General features: G+C 40.3%; 1 protein-coding gene across 7 annotated transcripts in view; it reads right to left on the bottom strand.

Moving 5' to 3' along the window:
- The window catches only part of KCNMA1 (potassium calcium-activated channel subfamily M alpha 1), a 917,791-nt gene that overhangs the window by 15,069 nt on the left and 881,724 nt on the right, over positions 1–20,998 (bottom strand). For 4 of the 7 annotated variants that reach the window (XM_069068324.1, XM_069068320.1, XM_069068318.1 and 1 more), the window contains 3 exons: positions 9,572–9,766; positions 7,734–7,852; positions 4,022–6,152 (listed from right to left, as the gene is read on the bottom strand). In XM_069068324.1, the coding sequence (XP_068924425.1) occupies positions 5,903–6,152; positions 7,734–7,852; positions 9,572–9,766 (564 nt within the window). In that variant the 3' untranslated portion in view covers positions 4,022–5,902. Of the gene's footprint in view, positions 1–3,620; positions 3,650–4,021; positions 6,153–7,733; positions 7,853–9,571; positions 9,767–20,998 lie in introns of those variants that run through there. The other 3 variants (XM_069068323.1, XM_069068322.1, XM_069068316.1) reach the window with 2 other exon arrangements.

Below are 20,998 nucleotides of genomic sequence, written 5' to 3' on the forward strand. Positions count from 1 at the left end.
AGGAAGGAAGGAAGGAAGGAAGGAAGGAAGGAAGGAAGGAAGGAAGGTTCTGGAACTGGTCAGGTGGGTCCCCAGTGGGGCAGCTGCTACTACTCAAAGATCATTGTTTGTCCTTCATTCTTAAAGAGGACCATGACATCAGGAAGGTGATGTCATGACTTGCAAGTGAATTGGATTTGAGTGAGGGAGGGCTATGCAAAGTCACCAGCCTCACTTTGTCCTCCAGAGACATCTGGGTCTAGTGGCAAGATATAGATAGAGAAGAGTCCTGATCTATATCCCACTGAGTCCCCAGGCTGGCTTGGCCAAATCTGCACTCCAATTGTTTCTGAGTATTCATCTAGAAGTCAGAGGACCAGCTCCGTGGTAGAGGTAATTGGGTCTGTTTGCTAGTTCTGCAGGTTCTGACAGCACTGTGCAATTTAGTCTTTTCACAATAACTCCTCTCAAGAGAACAGAAAAGGGGGAGGGAAAAAAAGATGCAACAAAAGCATTTGGAGTTTCTCCCATACCACAGGCTGAAGCTTAGAGATAAAATATTTGAAAAGAAAGATTTCCTTTGGATAGAAACAACAATTGAAAATAACAGAGAGATAACAATGAACTCCTGCCTTTTAAAGGCAAAACCCAGTTGTTGAAAACCTTGTTCTTCTTACACGGAGTCTCCTGAGTGTTTCGTCCTCTTCTCCAGCCTCCTCTCTTCACTGTGATTGCCTACCAAGCCCTCCTCTTCTATAGAGCAGGGAATCAATTTGCACAGAAGTTGGACTATTTTCATTATCTGGAACTTTTTAGATTACTTCCAGGGCAGTTTTTCAATGGGAAGAACATTTTATTTGAAGGGAAGAAAAGGCTTAAGCCATGATGAGGTCGACAATGCAGCCTGCCTTGCATATTGGTAGCATCAACATTGTTTCCTTCTGCCATTTCTTCTCCTTTGGGGCTCAAACCAGAGATGCATGGTGGATAGATCTTTGCTTGTGTTTTGGTGGAGCATCATTGTAGACTCCGGTGAATTTTCCATAGACAGAAAGCAGGGACCCTTCCCCATGACCCACTCCATAAAGAAATCTGAGTTAAGTGCCACTTCTTTATGCTTTGAGAAAGAAGTGACTGGCTGTATAATTGACGGAGACATTGCTTTTTGCTATCGCTTGTTTTAGAAGAAGCCTGTAGTTTTTGTCCCACCATCTCTCCTTCTAAAGTGATATTGTTAGAGCAATGTGATAGACTGTTATCATTGTCTGAAGTAGAACAGATACCTTTTCTCTTTTCTTACTGCTGTAGAGCAAGCAAAAGTTTCCCTCCTACACAGCTAGTCTCCTTCCAGACTCAGCTCATCGTCTTTTTACATAAGGCCTTTTCTGATTACTTCCCTCCTTTATCTTACTCCTTCAAATAACCTTCTACTATCCCTATTTTAGGGGCCTGTTGTTTCCCTTAATGGAGCATAAGATGCTTGAGGACAGGAACTGCTTCATTTTTGTCTTAGTGCTTGGCCCATTAAACTTGGTGCTTAATGTCAATGAACTGATCTGTATCTAAGGTGTCCCCTTCCACCTCCAAAAAGTGACAATTAATCTATCCTTCCCTCATTTTAGAATGCATATACTAGGGTCAAAAGTGAGGATAGCAACAGTATCAGCCAAGGGACTGATCAAGAACCTCAACACACTTCAAAAAGTAAATCTAGTGGGCTAATTTTAAATAGCAATTATTATACTTATTAATGACATTTAAACTTTCACAGTCATAAATATTTATCTTTTTTTTGAGAAGCCTCTGTTTTTGTGCAAACATTTATTTTATTATTATTATTTATTTTTTTGAGTTAAGAAATGTTCTTTTTATACACCTAGATTCGGTCACTGGGGAGTATTGGCAATCCCAAATCTTAATCTCTGACAAGAGTTTCAACTTCATCCCCATCACTAAAAAATTAATGATTTAATCAAGTTCTTAGCATTTTAGGATGAACAGGATTTTATGGAACCTTGTATCTCATCAAATCATTTGATGACCTCTTTTCAAAGCCAAAGCAAATGGGATTGAGTGAGTAGGAAACATCATCTAGTTTAGACTAGAGGAAGTGATCAAGTGAGTTTCGAGGATGTTCCCCCTTCAAAGGTACTGTTTTATTTCAAAATGACTTTGGGGTTCTTTGCTCTCATATTCTTATTTATTTGCTTGTTTTTTTGTTTGTATGTTTGGTTGTTTTTGTTGTTGTTTTGTTTTGTTTTTGAAATTAGTATGAGAACGTACAAGGCATGTGTACTCCTTTCCCTGAGTAGACAGATACACCCCTGAAAGAGGAATGTACAAATTCTACCAGAGGGAGAAGAGCAAAGACTGGTGGAGAGGACATTATTGGCTCTTGGAAGGCATACTTTGCTACAATTATCTCACTGGTTTAGTCCTTAGTAAACAAAATAGTGCTTAATTTATGTTTGTTGAATTGAATTTCCTTCCATCAGCAACACTGAACACACCATTATACAAATACAGTCAACTCTCAATTATCTGTGTTAATGGAGAACAGGGTTAGCTCACAGGTTTAATGAAATGTACAGATAATCCCCAAATCCCATCTCAGAGGAGAGTTCTCACTTCATCCCCATCAAACCATATTAGAGTCACTAACAAGGAACCATATTGTTGTTATTGTTTTGAAATTGAATTAATTCCCCCTTTGTGTGCACCCAGCCTCTGATCAGTATTCACTGTGGGCAGCAACACATTGAAAAAGCAGGAGATAGGTATATATTTAATGCCCAAATCAAATAACCAGTGTCTAGATAGTTGAGAGTGGACCATCTTATAATCTAGTCAAACCACTTCTAAATCGAGGGCATAGCAAACTAACACACGTGTGAACATTCCTTTTGGTCATTCAAAATCGTTCCTCCTGCTTCCAAATAGTTTTTTAAAAAGGAAGAAAAAGTTAACAGAGAAGCACGTTTGCCAGATGGAAAAGCTGCACATGTTTTCCAAAAAAAGGTTTATCAACTGGCATCATGACTTGATTCAGTAGCTATTGCCAAGATAAACAGGAAGATGTTCGAAGATGTGGACAGACTGGTGATGGAGAGGATGGGATGGTGAGGAGAGGACTGAATGAAGCATGAAAGGAAAATGACTCTGGTCTTTGAGCAAGGTACCAAGGTGGGACAGCAAGGACACGTGCAGATTAAAGGCAAACTGGAAAGAGGTGAATCACCCGAGGAAGAAAAACAAAAAACAAAAACCCCCAAACAACAACCAAAACATCTAGGGGAGGGAATGGAAAAGATGGAGAGGGGTCCGGCGTGTGTGTGGGGGGGAGGAATTCCAGCAGCAGCAGCAGCAGCAGTGCAGACTTTTTGCTCTGGGCCACTTGGGAGATGGGGGACGAGGGAAGGGACACAGGAAGTTGAGGGAAGAGGAGGAAGCAAAGAGAAATAAAACCACAAAAAATAACGATAAAATAAACAAAGCCATAACAGAATAAAGTTTGTAACTCCTTTTTTTGCTTGTTGTTGTTCTTGGTGTTGTTTTTAATTCCACAAATTTTCACAAGGACAGCGTTATAGAAGAAAACCCACAGCAGAGGCTAGGGCATGCAGAACCATTAATGATCATACCTTGGCCCATTCTACTCATCCTTGTTGCACTTTAGAGAGAGAAGTAAGCTCTGTAAGTTTTACAATGCTTTGAAACTGTCATATTTCCTGTTGACAACTTTAACTGGCACATCCTCGTAGTTATAAATGTTCTGAGGGCATAACTTTATAACCTTCTTTGCAAAGGATGCATGAAAAATTTTCATGATCCAGAGCTAGTGTATATAGAGTTATATATAGCTATAGATAATATAATATAATATATATCTCAATATATATATTTGGACAAAAATAATTGGAGACCTTCAACTCACAGGGTTTGTAACCCATCTTAATATATATAATATTATATAATATATATATATATTTGCAGGTGATTACTCCCCCCCCACCCACCCATGATTGTTATGAACCTTGTACTGCCCCGATTCCCTAGTGCTGGTATGGTTCTAGGGAGGTGCCTGCCGGCAAAGCCTCCCCTGGTTTGCCCATTCACACAGCAAGAAAATCTCCAAAAAAAAAAGTCTCATGCTTGGGAGAGTAGGGGATCAAGAACCTGTACTCTGAAATATGAATCCCAAACCTCTTCCCAGGATGGGACAGCTATGGCACTTTTGTCATCCCCACCCCCAAGTCCACCCTCCACCCCTACTCCCCAGTACCAGCTAAGAGAACTGGGGGGAAAATCCCCCAACAAATCAAACCATGCTTTCCTAATCACCACACCAGGCTGTTTCCACTAGCTGTCCAATCTCAAAAGATGCCAGGGCTTGGCTGTAGTGGGATCGGCTGGTTTTTAAGAAGCATTTCTGTGACTGGCATGTGAACTGTCTGCTAAAGAACACTGACTTCTGCATTGGGGGGGGGGTGTGAGGCAGTTTACAGGTCCTTTATCTGGCTACTGTAAAAAGGGGGATACACCAAGAGTTTTTGGCCCACTGTGATCCTCCCTGACTAGGCCTGCCTGACTAGGTAGTGGGTTGGGGGGTTCCCCCTTCCTTTTTCACTTGGCTAATGAGATGAGCCAAGGCATGAAGAGGACTTGGGCTACTTTAAAAAGAACCCTTCGGTTCCCTTGGACAGCTGGGGACAATACGACCAGAAGCCGTGACTTCTCAAGGGCACTGGCTGCCTTTGGTCTTCGTGGGCTTCGCCTCCATTGCACATTCTGATTTACTTTTGCACACTGCGACCTAGAAAAATATTATCTGTTTCTTGTTTTATCTTCCTTGGCTGTCTCATTGTATCAGACCCACATAGTGCCAGGGATCAGGGCCTACACAAATCGACCAAGATGGGGTTGGGGGAGGTGAAGATCCCCTGAGGATATGTGGAAAAATACTTGCTCTTTTCTGAGCATTATTTATTCTGTACATAAGGTGAGTGATTCACCTTTGAAAAGATGTAAAAGTCCCAGGAAGGCAGTTTTTAATGACTTACATCTGATATTTATGATACATATGGCTTTTCATCCCAAATGTCAAAAGGAAAAGAAAAAAAAACAGTTTTCTATGTGGCAGCACACAGAGACAGACTAACAATTCAATATGCAATTAGACCCCTTTTTAGTTAAATTAAATTACTAGAGTTTGCTGTCTCCATGAATGGAATACTGTTATTGTTTATTCAAAAAAAATGGGATAGAAATGCTTTCCAACAGAAGATCATGAACAAGAAAGGCCTTAAAAGAGGAATCCCTGACGTTAGTTTGCTGGACACAGGTGCTTCATAATAATAATAATCCAAGCAAGCAGGGTAGGCCTCTCAAATGCTTCACAATTTTTAGTCGGGAGAGTGGAGACAATCACTAGCTTTTTTTATTTCTTTGTTTCCCTCTTTGTTTGCTTCTTTCAAATAAATGCATGAAATTTTTTGTGAGTATTTTAAAAAATACCCCCAAAGCAGTCTGATGCATCAGCATTTCTGCATTTTAGAACTTTCTTGGTATAGCTTTGCCTTTGCTAAGGAGTGTTCACACTGGATAGCCTCTCTCCACTAATCTGTAGAATCATTTCTGCAGTGAGTTATTTATGTTTTTAGCATGCCTATGATTTTTTTTTTCCCCTAGACTCATAAATAACTTTTGGTCCGTCTGTCTGCTTAGTGGCTGTTGTGCTTAAGGGTTTTATGGTGGTAACATAAAAATGACAGTCACATGCACACTATCATACATATGCAAAATATGTGTATAAAAAGGGGGAGAGAACTGGAAGGGGAGGACGAGGGAAGTTACTATTGGGGACACCGACTGGGGGAATGAGTGGCAGATACAGTTTCACACACGGTGGGGGTGGGTGTACATATTAAAGTCTTTCCTCCTGCACATACTTCTGTTTGTCCCGAGAGTCCCTGGACTTGGGGCGGTTCTGCCGATTTGCCGTGGAAGGGATGGAGTGAACAGAGGAACTTTTCTTGCTGGAGGACTGGGAAGAGTGAGAGGAGTGAGAGAGGCTGGCCCTGGACTGTCCAGCATTGTGGTCAAACTGCATCAGACAAAAGATCAGGTCGGTGGGCACGAGCTCAAACTCATACGGAGGGTTGGTGATGACATATCTGCAAAAGAAATGAGAAATGGAGCTTCAAGGAGACAAGAATTGTAAGGAGGGTTGGACCCTCTTTTCTGTTCCTAATCAGAGAGGACGTTACTTCTGTTAATCCTTCAGAAGTCTCTTCTAAGACTACCTTCCACCAACTTTATATTTATCTCTATGTATTGATGTCTCCCCAATAGAATGTAAGCTCCTTGGGGGCAGCTACTGTTTTTGCTTTTTTTGTTTAATTCCAAGTTCTAGGCATATTGCCTAGAAGTTGTCGTTGTTGTTGTTTTTAAATCCATTAATTAATGATTTCAAGAAACCATCCCATGTAGTCTTCTATCTCCCTGAAAGCTAATTTTCTAACTCTTTGATATTCTGATTATCCTTAAAAGTCTCCCTCTCAAGTTTCAGATATTTGGTTCTTGCGTAGAGTCAAAATGGGGAACAGGGGAAAATGTTACTTTTATGGTCCGCTTTGATTCACACACTTCTCCCTCAACCAACCCTTGTTTCTTAAGCACATTTTTTTTTCTGTTTCTTTGTGCCTTTTAGGTTCTTTTTTCCTGTAGTTAGTTATACAAAATTCATTTTTTTCTGTACCTGTCATGTGTTTTTACAATTGCACAAGAAGAAAAAGCTTATATTAATTCTGATTGAGGAAGGTATTTGCCATTATTCACAGGTCTACCACAAAATCGCCCTCACTGTTGAACATAGGACACAGGATCCATTTCTGTCAACATTATAATCAGACACTTAAACTAAACCTCATTGGGGACTCTAAATGGTCAAGAAGTATAACACATGATCCTATCCTTTGAGTATATTTTGGCACAATGGAAAGAATTTGAAGGTCACATGACCTGAACTTGGAATCTCACCTCTGTCATTTAGTACCTATGTGACTTTGAGCAAATGACTTACCCTTTCTGACCTCAGTTTCCTTCTCCTAAATAAAATGAAGGGGTCAGGTTACAGGAACTCTAAATTCCCTCCCAGCACTAAATCTATCATCTTGTGATATTTTAATATTGTAGAAAAGATACTATACAATGCCAAATATCCAAATAACTGAATTTTTCAGATTTTTTTTAAAAAGTACATATGGGATGGTTCTCTGGGAAGGGAAAAAGGGAGAGATACAGGAGGAAATTAGGCTATGTTAAAGCAAAAGATACACATAAATGTATTTAATAAGCAGGTGCTTGGTCTATAAATACATGAAACACATGAATATTTGGGGTTATGCAAACACAGTCAGACATAGCTGGTAGATCTAGGGTGCATTTTTATAGATATGTACATGCACCAATATTTCCTATTCTGGCTCATAGGACGTGATAAGCATTTTCCTTGGTGCTTTTTCCTTATCCCAATATCTCAGCCTCAGATAATTGTCTGAAAGAGAGTCTTTTCATGCATCAGCACAGCTTTGGTTTGGGGTGAGGGCTGGGCGGTGGAGGAGGGGCATTGGATCTCTTGAGAGGAGAACCATTTGTCCACTGCAGACATGAGCCTCACCTATGATTCTCTCCCTATGCCATTTGAGTGGGCACCTACCGCTCCATATGTTGGAACAGCAGCAGAAAGTACTCACCGTTTGGTGCATTGGCTTGGTGTGCTGAGATGGGCGTCTCTCAGCCGGTATATTCCAAAGCAGAGCATATTGTAGGTCTTTAGCGCTTTACAGAATAGGTCACCATAACAACCACCATCCTGGGAGACAACACATGAAAAGAGAAAAGCAATTATATACATATACACATATGTATATACATATATTGTATATCCATATACCTATATAATTTTTATTGGTCTGAGAATAGAGATTAAGGAGGAAAGGAATCTGTATTAAAGCCCTTTTAGGGATGAGGGTATTACTCTTCAGATGGAGCTCTGTGCCAATGGGACAATTACAAAGCAGTCACCTGGTTAACAGTTTATAGCTAGTTGTTTCTATCTCCTTGAACAGGTGATGATAGACACATGCTGGGGTGTCCCCCAGTAACTTCACCTGAACAGAATTGGCCAAACTTGGGAAAAGAGAGAAGAGAAAGCAAGTCTGATTTTAATTGGAAGCAGAAAGCTTTGGGGACTGAGAGCTTTCAATCAGGAAAAGAAGAGAAATACGGTCTCTTTGAAAGAATGATTAAACTTTGCTCTGGTTCTCAAGGACCCACTGTGCTGCGCTTTGCTTGATTTGACGGTGTTGTCAAAACTTGCCCTAGTGATAATTAAAACCCCAGCAAGGAGGAGAGATGCCACCAAGCATGAGGGCGACATGCACTTGCAGGTAAGGATTGTGTGAAAAGCACCATTTGCAGACCTCGGCGATGGCAGGAGAGGGCGGGAGGGAATGTGTTTCCCAAGAGCCAAGGTCTGAATTCTGAATTACTGGCAATCACAGCTCTGATCATTTCACAATTGCCTTCCACCTGACTGGGACAGCAAACACAACCATCACTTGGCCAGCATGGGACATGAAAGCAAAGACGATTGTTACTGAATTGTGAATTCAGTGGATCCTTATAGGCGCCAGATAACATCGCGTAGTTGGTACTAATCTAGTAGTTTAACCAAGGGAAAATGTATGCCTGCCAAGCACAGTATTTTATCCTACTACTACCGTCATCATATAGAATCACATAAGAGAAATGGCTGATGGAACCAGATATTTATTTGAGATAGCAAGACAAGGCAGAAAGTGAGAGTGCCAGGAACTCTGAAGACTTGGGTTTGTGTCCTGGCTCCTCCATTTACTAGTTTGGGGGCATTGGGAAGAACATTTTTATGTCTTTAAGACTCTGGTTCCTCATTTTAAAATAAGGGCTAATAATATTTATGCTCCCTTGCTGGGAAAGTTTATTGGATGGATCAACTGAGATAATGTATGAACAGAGCTTGGTAAGTGCCAATGGAGAAAGGGCTCAACGGACATGGGTTCAAATTGGCAAAGTCACTTGCTCTTTATTGATCCTTGTTTTCTCATTTGTAGTCAGATGACCTCTATGATCCTTTCCAATTCTAGATCTGTGGTCTTATACTCCTAAGGGCTCTATAAACAGCAGCCACTCACTTCAGCTGAAATGTCTAGACTGGCACCTGGGACTTTTGCATAGATGCCTTGATCTTTGTCAACACTGACCCAAAGGTCTTAGCTGGGTGGGGGAAGGTTAGCTGAGGCCAGGTAAGAGGCAGGAGATGAATAATAGAAGCATTTAGTGGAATTTTCAGGAGAATTACTAATCTGAAACTGCCCATTTCATGGAAAAAAAGTCTTGAATAGATCATTGACCAGGTAGAGGGGAGCAGATAAGTGGAGTAGGGAAAGGAACAGAGATACTTGATTTGTTATTGTTTCATTAAAAAGTGATGGCAAAATCAGGGCATTACCAAATTGGCAGTGGCAAGGTAGGAGGGGGCTCAGAAGCTTACCCCTAAATCTGCAAAAGGCCCATCCAGCAGGGCTAACTGTGCGACCCGACATCGATCCCTGTTGGCCAATGTCTGGGGGGTGCTGTAGCCACCTCGTAAGGCATTTTCCTCAGCAATCAGGGCTTCCAGCTCTGGAGTCGCTCCTCCCGTGACCAGCGTCCGGATCAGGGTGAGGATGTTGTCATTGAAGTATGTCTAGGGACATGAAAGAAACTCTCCTTAAGCAAAAACACCATTAAAGTCACAACAGCAGACATTCAAATTACAACTTTTCTGGGTTTTTCCTGTTCAAAGTTCTGGCCTGTCTCTTCAAATAATTTTATGTTGGAAGTGAAAAGACAGCAGCCTCCAATTACTCCCTTCCCTTCTATCCCATTAGGCTCCAACACCAGAGTCTTCCTTTTAAAGACCCATTCAGGCAGATTTTTATTAAAGAACGAAAATTTGAATGATTTATGTTTCCCATAATTGGTGTTAGTGGCAAGGCAAGAACGGCCTCCATTTCTTATCCTTCATGGCTAACGAGCTTAAGGAAATGGAATTATAAAATTTGTGCTCTTTAGGGAGGCTTTGCTTGGGCTCTGAAGGCACTATTTACCCCAGCTTAGAGGTTGAGAAAGACTAGGCTAGCTCCAGTGACTGGCCACCAATACTCCAGAGAGAAAATGGCTTGTATACTCTGCTGATGTTATGATGTGTCACCGGGCCAGGCCTCTGGGAGCCATCCTGAGGCCATGTGGTAAACAATTTAGGACATGTTCTGCTAATGTTCAGACATAGACGTGTGTATCAATTTAAATACCCTGAATCTGTGCCAGATAAATTTATGATGAGCTGGGATCCTGCTGTTTCCTTTTAAAACCTCTAGGGTCTAGGCTAAGTGTGGCTTATTAAGGAAGGCTTCCTCTCCACTGACGCTTTGCCAAAATCCATAAAATCACTGGTCTGTGAGGAAAACAATGGGCATTTAAAAATTAATTTCATGCCAAATGAGTGCCTTTCAAGCTTGGTTAAAGTGACATAGTCCAGTGTGAAAGGGGCCCAAAGAAGTATCTGAAATCAAATAGATTAAACTATCTCTTGCCTTGATAAGGTTTCTATAACAGAATGCCAGGGCTTGATTGGACTTCAAAGATAATCAAACCCAACTCTGTAATTTTATAAGTAAGGAAAGTAAGGCCCAGAGCATGAGGAGAAGTGACTTGATATGTCCCATGGCTAATTATTGTAAGAAGATTCGAATTCAATTCTCCTGATCCCCTGGTTCAGGGTTCTTCCACCTATATCACACTGTCTCCTTGTAACTGGCTGGGGAAAATTGGGGGAGAAGAAAAGATGAAACATGGATTTTTCAGAAGGGAAAACCAACAGCACTGCTTTAAAAAATGTTTTGACAGGGGTGGCTAGGTGGTGCAGTAAATAGAACCCCGGCCCTGGAGTTAGGAGGACCTGGGTTCGGATCCAGCCTCAGACACTTAACACTTACTAGCTGTGTGACCTTGGGCAAGTCACTTAACCCCAATTGCCCTGCCTTCCCCCCTCCAAAATGCAAAAAGAAAAAAAATGTTTTGAGAGATAATTCCTTAGTCTTATTGCCTGGCAAAGATGGTAGGAGACCAGAATTAGAACAAAGTTTCTAGTCTCATCTCTGCCAGAATCAGTTTTGTGACTATCAGCAAATCTCTGACCATTTCTTGCATCTCAGTTTCTTCTTATGATGACTGCTAAGACCTCCTACTTACAAAAAAATTCTATAGCACCATGATCTTCCCTTAAAGTTAACTGCAAAATAGTTTTTCTTGTCAAAATGTAAGATTCATTTTTGTCACATCTTTAGAACCTGACCTCAACAGTTTTTTCCTCTGTCAGTGTTGAAATATATTACTGTGAAATGGCCTAATCTTTTCAGCTGATCAGTCAACAATCTGTACTGGGTGCCTACTGTGTGCCTAGCCCCATCCTGGAGTAAGCGGTGAAATGGCCTGGTTATGAAATTGTGGGGCTGTTCACTGTCACAGAGAACAATGCCTTCAAAATTGTTTATCAAAAGGCAGGATTTCTGAGCGAGTCACTCTAAAGTTGCGTGACCAAATTTTATGCTGCTCAGGTCTTTTGACAGTGACACATACCTTCTATCCTAGGCTGGTCCTGTAACTCACAATTCTATTTCTTCAACTGTACTCACTCAGAATGCACAGCAGTGCCATAGGTGGAGCATAGTGGATTTTCAAAAGGCAACATGGTGCATACAGTGGGAAAAGCACCGACTTAGGAAGCTGGGTTTCAATTCTTGACTTGCTTCACTACCGTGTGACTGTGGGTAAGTCCCTTTAACCCCTCTGAGGTCACGTGGCCTCCTTTACAAAATGGTTATAAAGGTGTTTCTCCAACCCCCCTTCGGAACTATTATGAAGAAAGTGTTTTATAAATCTTATGTACTATGCAAATCTGAGTCATAATTAAAGACAATGCTATAGGCTTGCCTATACAACATCTCTTTTTGGGCTGTTGGTTCCCCAAAAATCAGCTGCTGCGTAGCCCTTTCAGTGACTTGTGTGTGAGGAGTGTCATTTGGGTCTTTAGGTCTCTTTGTGGGTGATGACAAAACTCTAAGGAATGGTCCAGTCTATTTAGAGCAACACATATGACAAAAGTTGAACTTAAAAACACGCTAGGACATAGTGAGTGTGCCCAATTTTTCACAACTTCCTAGCTATTTACACAACAAGAAACTAGGATGTCCATGCTACCTTGCTAACACAAGTACGGGTTAGGCACCTAATCACATTTCCTGCTTTGCTTACTGATGCCCCAAGAGAACTGTCCAGAGAAAATGATCCAAATCCTTATTAGAAAAACTCAAGAGTTGGGTCGGCCACGTGGCACAGTGAACAGAGCAACGGCCCTGGAGTCAGGAGGACCTGAGTTCAAAACCGGCCTCAGATACTTAATACAAAAACTAGCTGTGTGACCTTGGGCAAGTCACTTGACCCCAATTGTCCTCCAAAAAGCAAAAAAAAGAAAAAACTCAGAGTCTTTTTGTGCATGATGACAAAGCTGCGAGGAATAGCCCGATCTCTTTAGAACACATAAAAGATAGAAGTTGGAGCTTCCTGCATGCTACAACAGGCATGTTGATAGCGGGTGTGTGGCACTTCTCACCACCTCATCACTATCTATGCAACAGCATCCCAGTATGAGCATGCTAGTGCAAGCATTTCCCGCTTTGCTTACTACTGTCCCAGGAGAACTGCCCAGAGAAAATGATCCAAATCATTATTAGAAAAGCCCAGAGTATGCATGCCAACATAGAAACAGATGATTTTCAGTTCAGAGGCAATTAAGTGGTATAGCACATAGTCCAGAAGACTTGAGTTTGAATCTTGACTCAAATATTTACTAGCTGTGTGACCCTAGGCAAATCTTCTACCCTTTCCCAATCATAGTTCTCTTTTCTGTTAAATGGAGATCATAATAGCACCTGTCTCATAGGGTTGTAAGGATAAAATGAGACTGTAGATGTACATGCGTATACATATATGCACATATGTGACTTTGCAAACCTGAAAGTATAAGTGCCTAGCTCTTAGTGTTATTATGCATAACAAGATAATTATTAAGATATTATGTTTAAAGTACTTAGCACAGTGTCTGACACAGAGATGCTAAATAAATGTTTATTCCCTTCTTTTCCTCCCTTATTATCATCATCTCTGCTCATTCTAGGTCACCTGAGATATGGGGAAGTCCTTTCTAATTGGGCCATTCCAGAATGATCGCCTTTTTTTGACAGGGTTACCAAGTTGCTAGATCAGGTTCTGTAACTGACCCTGTGCCACTTTGAGACTTGTTATCAATGTCCTGGACAAAGTCATAGTATGGTATCCTGCTCAAGTTTTTAAATTAAGTTCCATTGGGGAGATAACAGATATATCTCATGGCACTGTTGGAAGTCACAAATATGCCGAGAAGCCAAAACATTGGGCCCAAGCAAATAACATGGACTATACTAAGGACAAATGGAAAAGTCTGATGCTAGAGTTTAAAGTTTTCAAAATGGAGGAGGCATGAATAGACAGCAATTCATCTGAAAAAAGATCTGGGGATCTGAGGGGGCAGTAAGCTTGATAAGAGGCAATTAATGAAATCCATACTAATGATGACTCTATGAAAGTGCTTTATGAATCTTATGTGCTATGCAAATCTGAGTCATAATTAAAGATAATGCTGTAAGCTTGCCTACACAACATCTCTCTTTCTGCTGTTGGTTCCCAAACACAGAGTCATAGATTTAGAGCTGGAAAAAATCTTGGAAGGAAACTATGATGTAAAGAGGGAAAGGCATTTGTCCAATTTAGCCCTGTGCCTTATAACTGATGCTGTCCTAGTAACTGCTATCAGTGGATATTCGCATTTGGGAGAGTGTTACTCTGCAGAGACCCACAAATGGGTCTGAAGACTTTCCAAACCACTCTCTACACAGCTGCTAAATTGATATTTCCAAACCACAGGTCTGACCAGTCTGTCACTCCCTTGCTCAAGAAGTTTCAATAGCTACCTGTTCCCTGTCTCTGCTTCTGCGACAAGATACAAACATCACTCTTTGATGTTTAAAGTCCCTCACAGACTAGCTGCAATCAGTCTTTCCCCAATGATTTCACAAAACTCCTATTCATGCACTTGGGTGTTGCAGTATTCCAACTATCCTGGCCCATTTCTCATAAATGACATTCAATCTTCTGCCTCCCTGAATTTGTCCAGTCTATCCTCCAGATCTTTCCCAAATGTTCTCCCTCTTTATCTCTACCTCTTAATTTCCTTAGCTCAAAGCTTAGCTCAAGGGCCCTCTCCTATAAAGGGCCTTTCCTGACTTTCCCCTATGAGTTGTTAGTTTCTACCCTAAATAAAATTACTTAAAAAAACAAACTTGACATAGCTGTCAAATTAGTTGTCTCAGTAGATGGGGCAGGTAGATCATGTAGTGTATAGAGCACTGAGCCTGGAAGACCTGAATTCAGATCCTGCCTTAGACACTTACCAGCTGTGTTACTCTAGACTAATCACTTAACTCTATTTGCCTCAGTTTCCTCATCTGTAAAACAGGCTGGAGAAGGAACTGGCAAATGACTGCAGCATCTTTGCCAAGAAAAGCCCAAATGGGGTCACGAAGAGTCACATATGACAGAAATGACTCAACATCAAATACTGAGCTCTAGATTTGAATCTTACTAATTGTGTGATTAATTAATTAACCTCTTTCAACCCCTGTTTTCTCATCTGTAAGACAGGGATAGTAACAACATCTACCTCACAGAGTCATTGTGCAGGTCAAATGAGATGGTGTAAGGTGCTTTGCCAATTTTAAGCTGCCATACGATTGCTAGCTATTATTAGTATTTTTTATTTCTATACAAGTTTCTCTCCCAGTAGATTGTTAGCTCTTTGTGGGCAAGTATTCTTTCATTTTTGTCTGTATGGCTCCATCACCTAATGAAAAAAACAAGGCTGAGGCTTTCACTGACAGAGGATGAGGCACTTTTGGATGAAGAAATTACCTGTACTAATGCAGACAGTACCTCCTCTGGAACTTGGAGTTTTGGAGAGTTGTCTAGAACCCTAGGGCATTAGATCAATTCAAAATGGTCAATAAGTCAGTAAGATGTCAGAAGCAGGACCTGAAGTTGTGTTCTTCTGGCTCATAAGTCAGGTCTTTACCATTGTACCAAGTTGCCTCTGGCATACACTTCATAAATGTTTGGGGGAGGGCAAGTAACTTGTCCATGGACCTAGCTATTAAGTGTCTGAAGCTGGATTTGAACTCAGTTCTTCTGACTCCAGGGCTAGTGCTCCATCAAATATGCCAACTAGCTGACCCTTAATAATTGCTTATTGGATTCAATCCAGAGTAAGGTCCCATGGGATCTACCCTATGGTCTCTGACCTTATTTAAAGCACCTGCAAATAATTTACAAGTAATTTTTTAAATAATTTACAGAACTTTGCCTAGTAGGCCCCAGATAGCATGAGAAAACTTAGTTAGGACCTTGTCTGTTGCCTGTGAGGGCAACAGTACAGTGGAATGAACACTGTCATTGATAAGCTGTGTGACCTTGGGTAGGTAACAGCTTCTCTGGGCTGATTTCCTCATCTGTAAAAGGAGAACCTTAGACTTGAAGATGTCCAAGGCCCTCCTGGCATTGGCATTTGCTCTTTCTGTGATTTCTGAGAGAAGGCAGAACATTGAACAGTGAAAGGAACACCAACCACTATGAATGACAAGTAAATTCATATCTAGATATCTGAGCCCGCAGTGCCATCTAGCCTGAGTTCTGAAGGCTGAGGCAGCTATGGTTGGGTGAAAATGTTTGGGGCTGTTCTCTAGTATGCTATAACCAAGCATTCTTTTTTTTTAAGTATAATTACCAGAGCTTATGTTTCATAGTTAATGCTGTCAAGCCTTTTAAACTAATTGGTCTTTTATAGAAAATTTAACTGAAAATTAACACATCTTTTAATAACATTGCTTTAACTTTAATGGCACTTTGCCTTGCGTTTATAATTGCTCTAAAATTGTCATTTTCCATGTCATAGCTGCCATTTTTTATATTTGCCAGCTTTCATGGTGTAGGTTTTTATTTTTAGCATTTTTTTCCTTATGAGGAGAGAGAGCCATTTGCTATTTTCCATCTACTTTGGGCCACGTTTGATTTAAAAGTCAGCATGGGGGGAGGGGTGAGAGGGGGAAGACCATGGGATTAGAAACTGGGAGACCTGAGTTTGAGTCTGTGTTCAGCTATGTTCCAGGAATATGACTAGAAAGCCATGCAATCTCTAGGAGTTTTGATTTCCTTCATCTCCAAAACAGGGGTAGTAATAACCATATTTCATACATCACAGGACTGAGGATAATAGAATCACATATCTAGAGAGGTCCAACCAAGAGCTAGCATTTCTATAAGTACTTTGAGGTCTACAAAGCACTTAACATATGCTATATCATTTGGTCTTCAAAACAATTCTATGAGGTAAGTACCTCATTTTTTGTAACATTACTATTTTTCAGATACAGAAACTGAGGAAAAGTGATTAAGTGACTTACTCAGAGTCATATGTTAATAAATGCCTGAGACAAGATATGAACAATGAACCTAGGTTCTAGGACTATCGATTCAGTATCCTTTCCATTGTACTATATTTGTTGTGAAAAGGGCTTGACAAACTATATAAATGTACTATATAAATACTGTGTAAAATGTGTACTATATAAATGCAAGGGCTTTTTTTTTAAAATATGAGCCTATGGTTCTGCATTCTAAATTGAGTAGACAATCCTATTCCACACCTGAAAACCCTTCATACCAAGACCAACATCTATCTACCACTTAGATCATAGCCACAAGGGGGGTTTTCGTTTTCTTGCCTGACAATGTGATTTACTTTGAATTTCAAGGAGTGTTTCCTGATCACCATACTCACTCCTCTTTCTCTCTCTCTTACCATTATACATACATATATATGTATATATATATATATATATATATATATGCTTATCAACCCGTTCATCATTATCATCAAACACTATGTATTTATTAAGTTTTATTATATGTGAGGCACTGGAGACACAATGAATTAAAGATTCCCAATTATTTGTTTATATATTATATCCTCCCTCCATTCCCACTACATTAAAAAACTCCTTGAGGGAAGAACCTTTTTTCCCCTTCATTTTAGCTCTAATGCTTTGGACAGACATTTAATAAATGCTCACTGAATTGGATTAGGTCGCGTTGGACTAGGTTGGCTGAATGGAGCCTACATGTAAGTAGACCCAAGGACTAACTAACCATTGTTAGATCATGAGGCTTGGGTGGAGGGGAATCTACTGAATGGGACAGTTCAAAGGGCAGTTGGTGATAATTAATGTCAGCATGGCAGCCAGTCTCCAGTGGAGTACCTCAGGGATCTGTATTTGACAATGTGCTGTCTGACATTTTTATCAATGACTTGGATAAGAGCAAAGATGGCATGCTGATCAAATTTTCTGTGACACAAAACTGGCAGGGATGTCTAACTTGCTGGATAACAGTCAGGATCCCCAAAGATCATGACAAGTGAGAGCATTGGGCTGAATATACTAAGATGAAATTCAGTAGGGATGGAGGTAAAGTCTTATAGAACATCTTGACAAAAATGAGTTGGGGGAAGATCTCTATCTAGATAGCAGTTGTTCTGAATTATAACTGAGGGGGAGGGGTTAATGAACTACAAGCTCATTGTGAATCACCAGGGTGATATGCAGCCAAAATAATAAATTTGACGTTGGGTTACATTAAGAGTATCATAGCTTCCAGAAATAGGGAGGTGATCATCTCACTGTAGTCAACCCTTGTCAGACCTTTCTTGGAGTATTGTTTTCCGTTCTGGGCACTGTGGCTTGAGAAAGACATTGATAAGTTGGCAAGTATTCAGATGAAGACAAGCAAGATAGTGAAGAACCATGGATCCTTGCCATATGAGGGGAAACTAGGGGACTGGGTATGATTAGCCCAGAAGAAGAAAGTCTCAGGGGAGGCATGATAGCTGTGTTCCAGTATTTGAAAGTATGTCACAAAAGGGGAAGAAATAAGTTTCCCTTTCTGTTTGCCCTAACAGGGCAGAACCAAGAATGGGTGAGAATTTCAAATTTAGTCTTGATATCAGAAAAAGCTTCCTAGTAATTAGGGATGTTCAAAAATGGGACAGGCTACCTCAAAAGGTGATGAGTTTCCCCTTCTGAGAGGTCCTCAAGCAGAGATTGGATGACCACTTGTTGGGGATTCCCTTTCTGGAGAGGCTGCGCTCTTAGATGACCTCTGAGGTTCTAACTCTCAAATTCTATGACAATGTCTGGATGGCAAAATCCAAAGGTTGATGGCCCCATGATTGACTCCATGCAAACTATAAAACTGGCCAAGAGGCCATTTTCTAGAGACACTTAAGAAACATCACAATTTTTTTAAGGTTTGTGATGGCTCTTCAGTATCTCTAGTGAATGGTTCCTTCATAAAGGGAAATTTCCCTGTTCCAATGTACCATATTCTAGAGACTGGACCAACCCACATCTTTCTTGGTTTATTTGTTTTTTGAGAAGAGGCCAAGGTTCCAGTTTAGTCCGACTGTAAAAATGAACTTCATTAAATACACACATACACACAAGCACATACTCATAAAATCAAACTCATTAGTGTTAATGTCTAGGATTATTAACTGTAAATGCTGTTTGTTTCTTCCCTGAACAATGTGCAGTCTTGCTCATTTTGGCTGGGCTATTAATGACCAGAGTGCTACAGATCTCTGCCTAGGAAAGGACCAGAGCACATAAAGAGTTTACTCTCCATGGTATAGTTTTTGTTTATTAGCTATCAAAGTTTTAAATGGCATGAAGATTTTTGGGATATGTATATTGACTCTGAGTCTTCTGAGCCTCAATTTTTTCACAGTCCTCTGAAGGTCATAATTATTGCTCCTTTTTTTACCCATAGGGACAAAAGGGCATATTAATTAATACATGAGGACATCACATTTTACATTACTTCACTGAATTGGAGCATCTGATAGATCAATGTGATGATGACAAAATTATATGGTTAGTGTATAATTCTATATTAAATGTTATAGCATATACAATAACTTTTTATCCTCAAAGTACTTTCAAGTGTACAAAGTTCATGATGATCTCTCTGTGTACTGCAATCCTGTGATGAGGATTCAATGATGCTAATTCTCCCCATTTAACAGAGAAGAAAACTGAGGCTTAGAAATTATAGGATAACAGAATCATAGATTTAGAGCTGAAAGAGAATTTTAGGATAATAGAATCATAGATTTAGAGCTGAAAGAGAATTTAGAGATCACCTAATTCAAATGCCTCATTTTATAGCTGAGAAAATTGGGTCTCAGAGAGATGAAGGTTAAGCTACTTGCCAAAGCTAATGACAGCTTGAAAGTGTTGGGATTTGGACTTGAACCCAGGCCTCCTAACTGTACGTCTGTAATTCTTCCTATCACACTTGTAGGCACCATTCTAGACATGAGGAGTTAGCATGATGTAATGGACATGGTTCAAGATCAAATCCCACAAAACATATGACTGAAGGCAAATACCTTAACATCTCTGAGTCTCAATTTCTGCATCTCTAAAATGAAAGTCATGATACCTGTTACAGTTAACCTTGCATGGTTTTCTTGAGGTCCATAAGACATGATATATATATATATATATATATAGTATTTAATGAATTACAAATCAATATATAAATGTCAATTATTGATAGAGACATGGTATCAAGTCATTGGTTTTGTAGAGAATATTGTTAGTTTATTATTATTTTGTTCTTCCTCACCACTATAATAATGTAAGCAAGAATGGTGATTTAAGTCAATAATTTGGTGAGAAGTGGGTTTCAGAGGTTAAATGAAGGCCAGTGACAAATGGGATCTGGGCACATAGGATGCTATTGCCAGTACTGGATGGAGAAAGATTCCCTCTTGCCCCTCCCTTTGGTTATGATGAAAGTCAGAGCTTACATAAGAAAGGATCTTGAGAGATGACATTTGGAAATACCGGATGGTAGAATTCAAAGGCACACTGTGCTTCTTCAGCCACTTTCCCCAGAAGGATGGGAGAACTGTGGGTCAACATAACCTTGAGGACCAGCAATAGTCCTCAGTGGGAAGGAGGGACTGTATGCTGCCACGCTGTCTGGTCTATAAGCTTCCCCACAACTGCCCTGTGAACAGTGCCCTGACTTCAGCTTGAATAATGCATTTCCAAATTGTGATGTTCTTCTCAGAGCTATCTAGGCATAAATGTCATTATTCTTTCTCTCAGGAGGTATTTGTGGTGTTGATTTCCACAGTACCATGACATGGCATCTGGAGCATCCCTATCTGTTACTCTGGGAATGGGTGTGATGAATGGAAAGATTATTCCTTCCACAAATGAGGCAGTGAGCAGCAGGAGTTGAATTATGAGGGACAATATTCTGTGAGTGTTTAGACACCTGATTAAATGGCAGTTTGGAGAAGAGGGTGAGAAAAAAGGAGATCATCAACATCTAAATGGAATTGTGTTTCAGTGTTGTTTGTAAACGGCTGCCTAAGCTGGAATGTGTTCTCTCTTCGGTTCCCGTTGTGTGGAAGGCTCTTACTCATGTCATATAGTTTCCCTTCATTTCTTAGTTGTGTTTAATTACAACAGCTCTTCTCAATTCTTGATAAAACCCAGTCTGATAATAAAGAAAAGGAAGAAGAAAGAAGAAGGAGAAATAGAAGAAGCAGCTTAACAACCCAAAATATGAATTGAGCAATTCACAGGTGATGGATTTTTTTTTCTGTTGTTGTGTTGTTTTGGTTTGGTTTTCGGAAATCTAGTTATCAGTGGAACCA

The sequence above is a fragment of the Petaurus breviceps genome, unplaced genomic scaffold (genome assembly GCF_028583685.1).
Source record: "Petaurus breviceps papuanus isolate PSGF00001 unplaced genomic scaffold, PetGlider_PUasm1.0 90762, whole genome shotgun sequence".
NCBI lineage: Eukaryota > Metazoa > Chordata > Mammalia > Diprotodontia > Petauridae > Petaurus > Petaurus breviceps.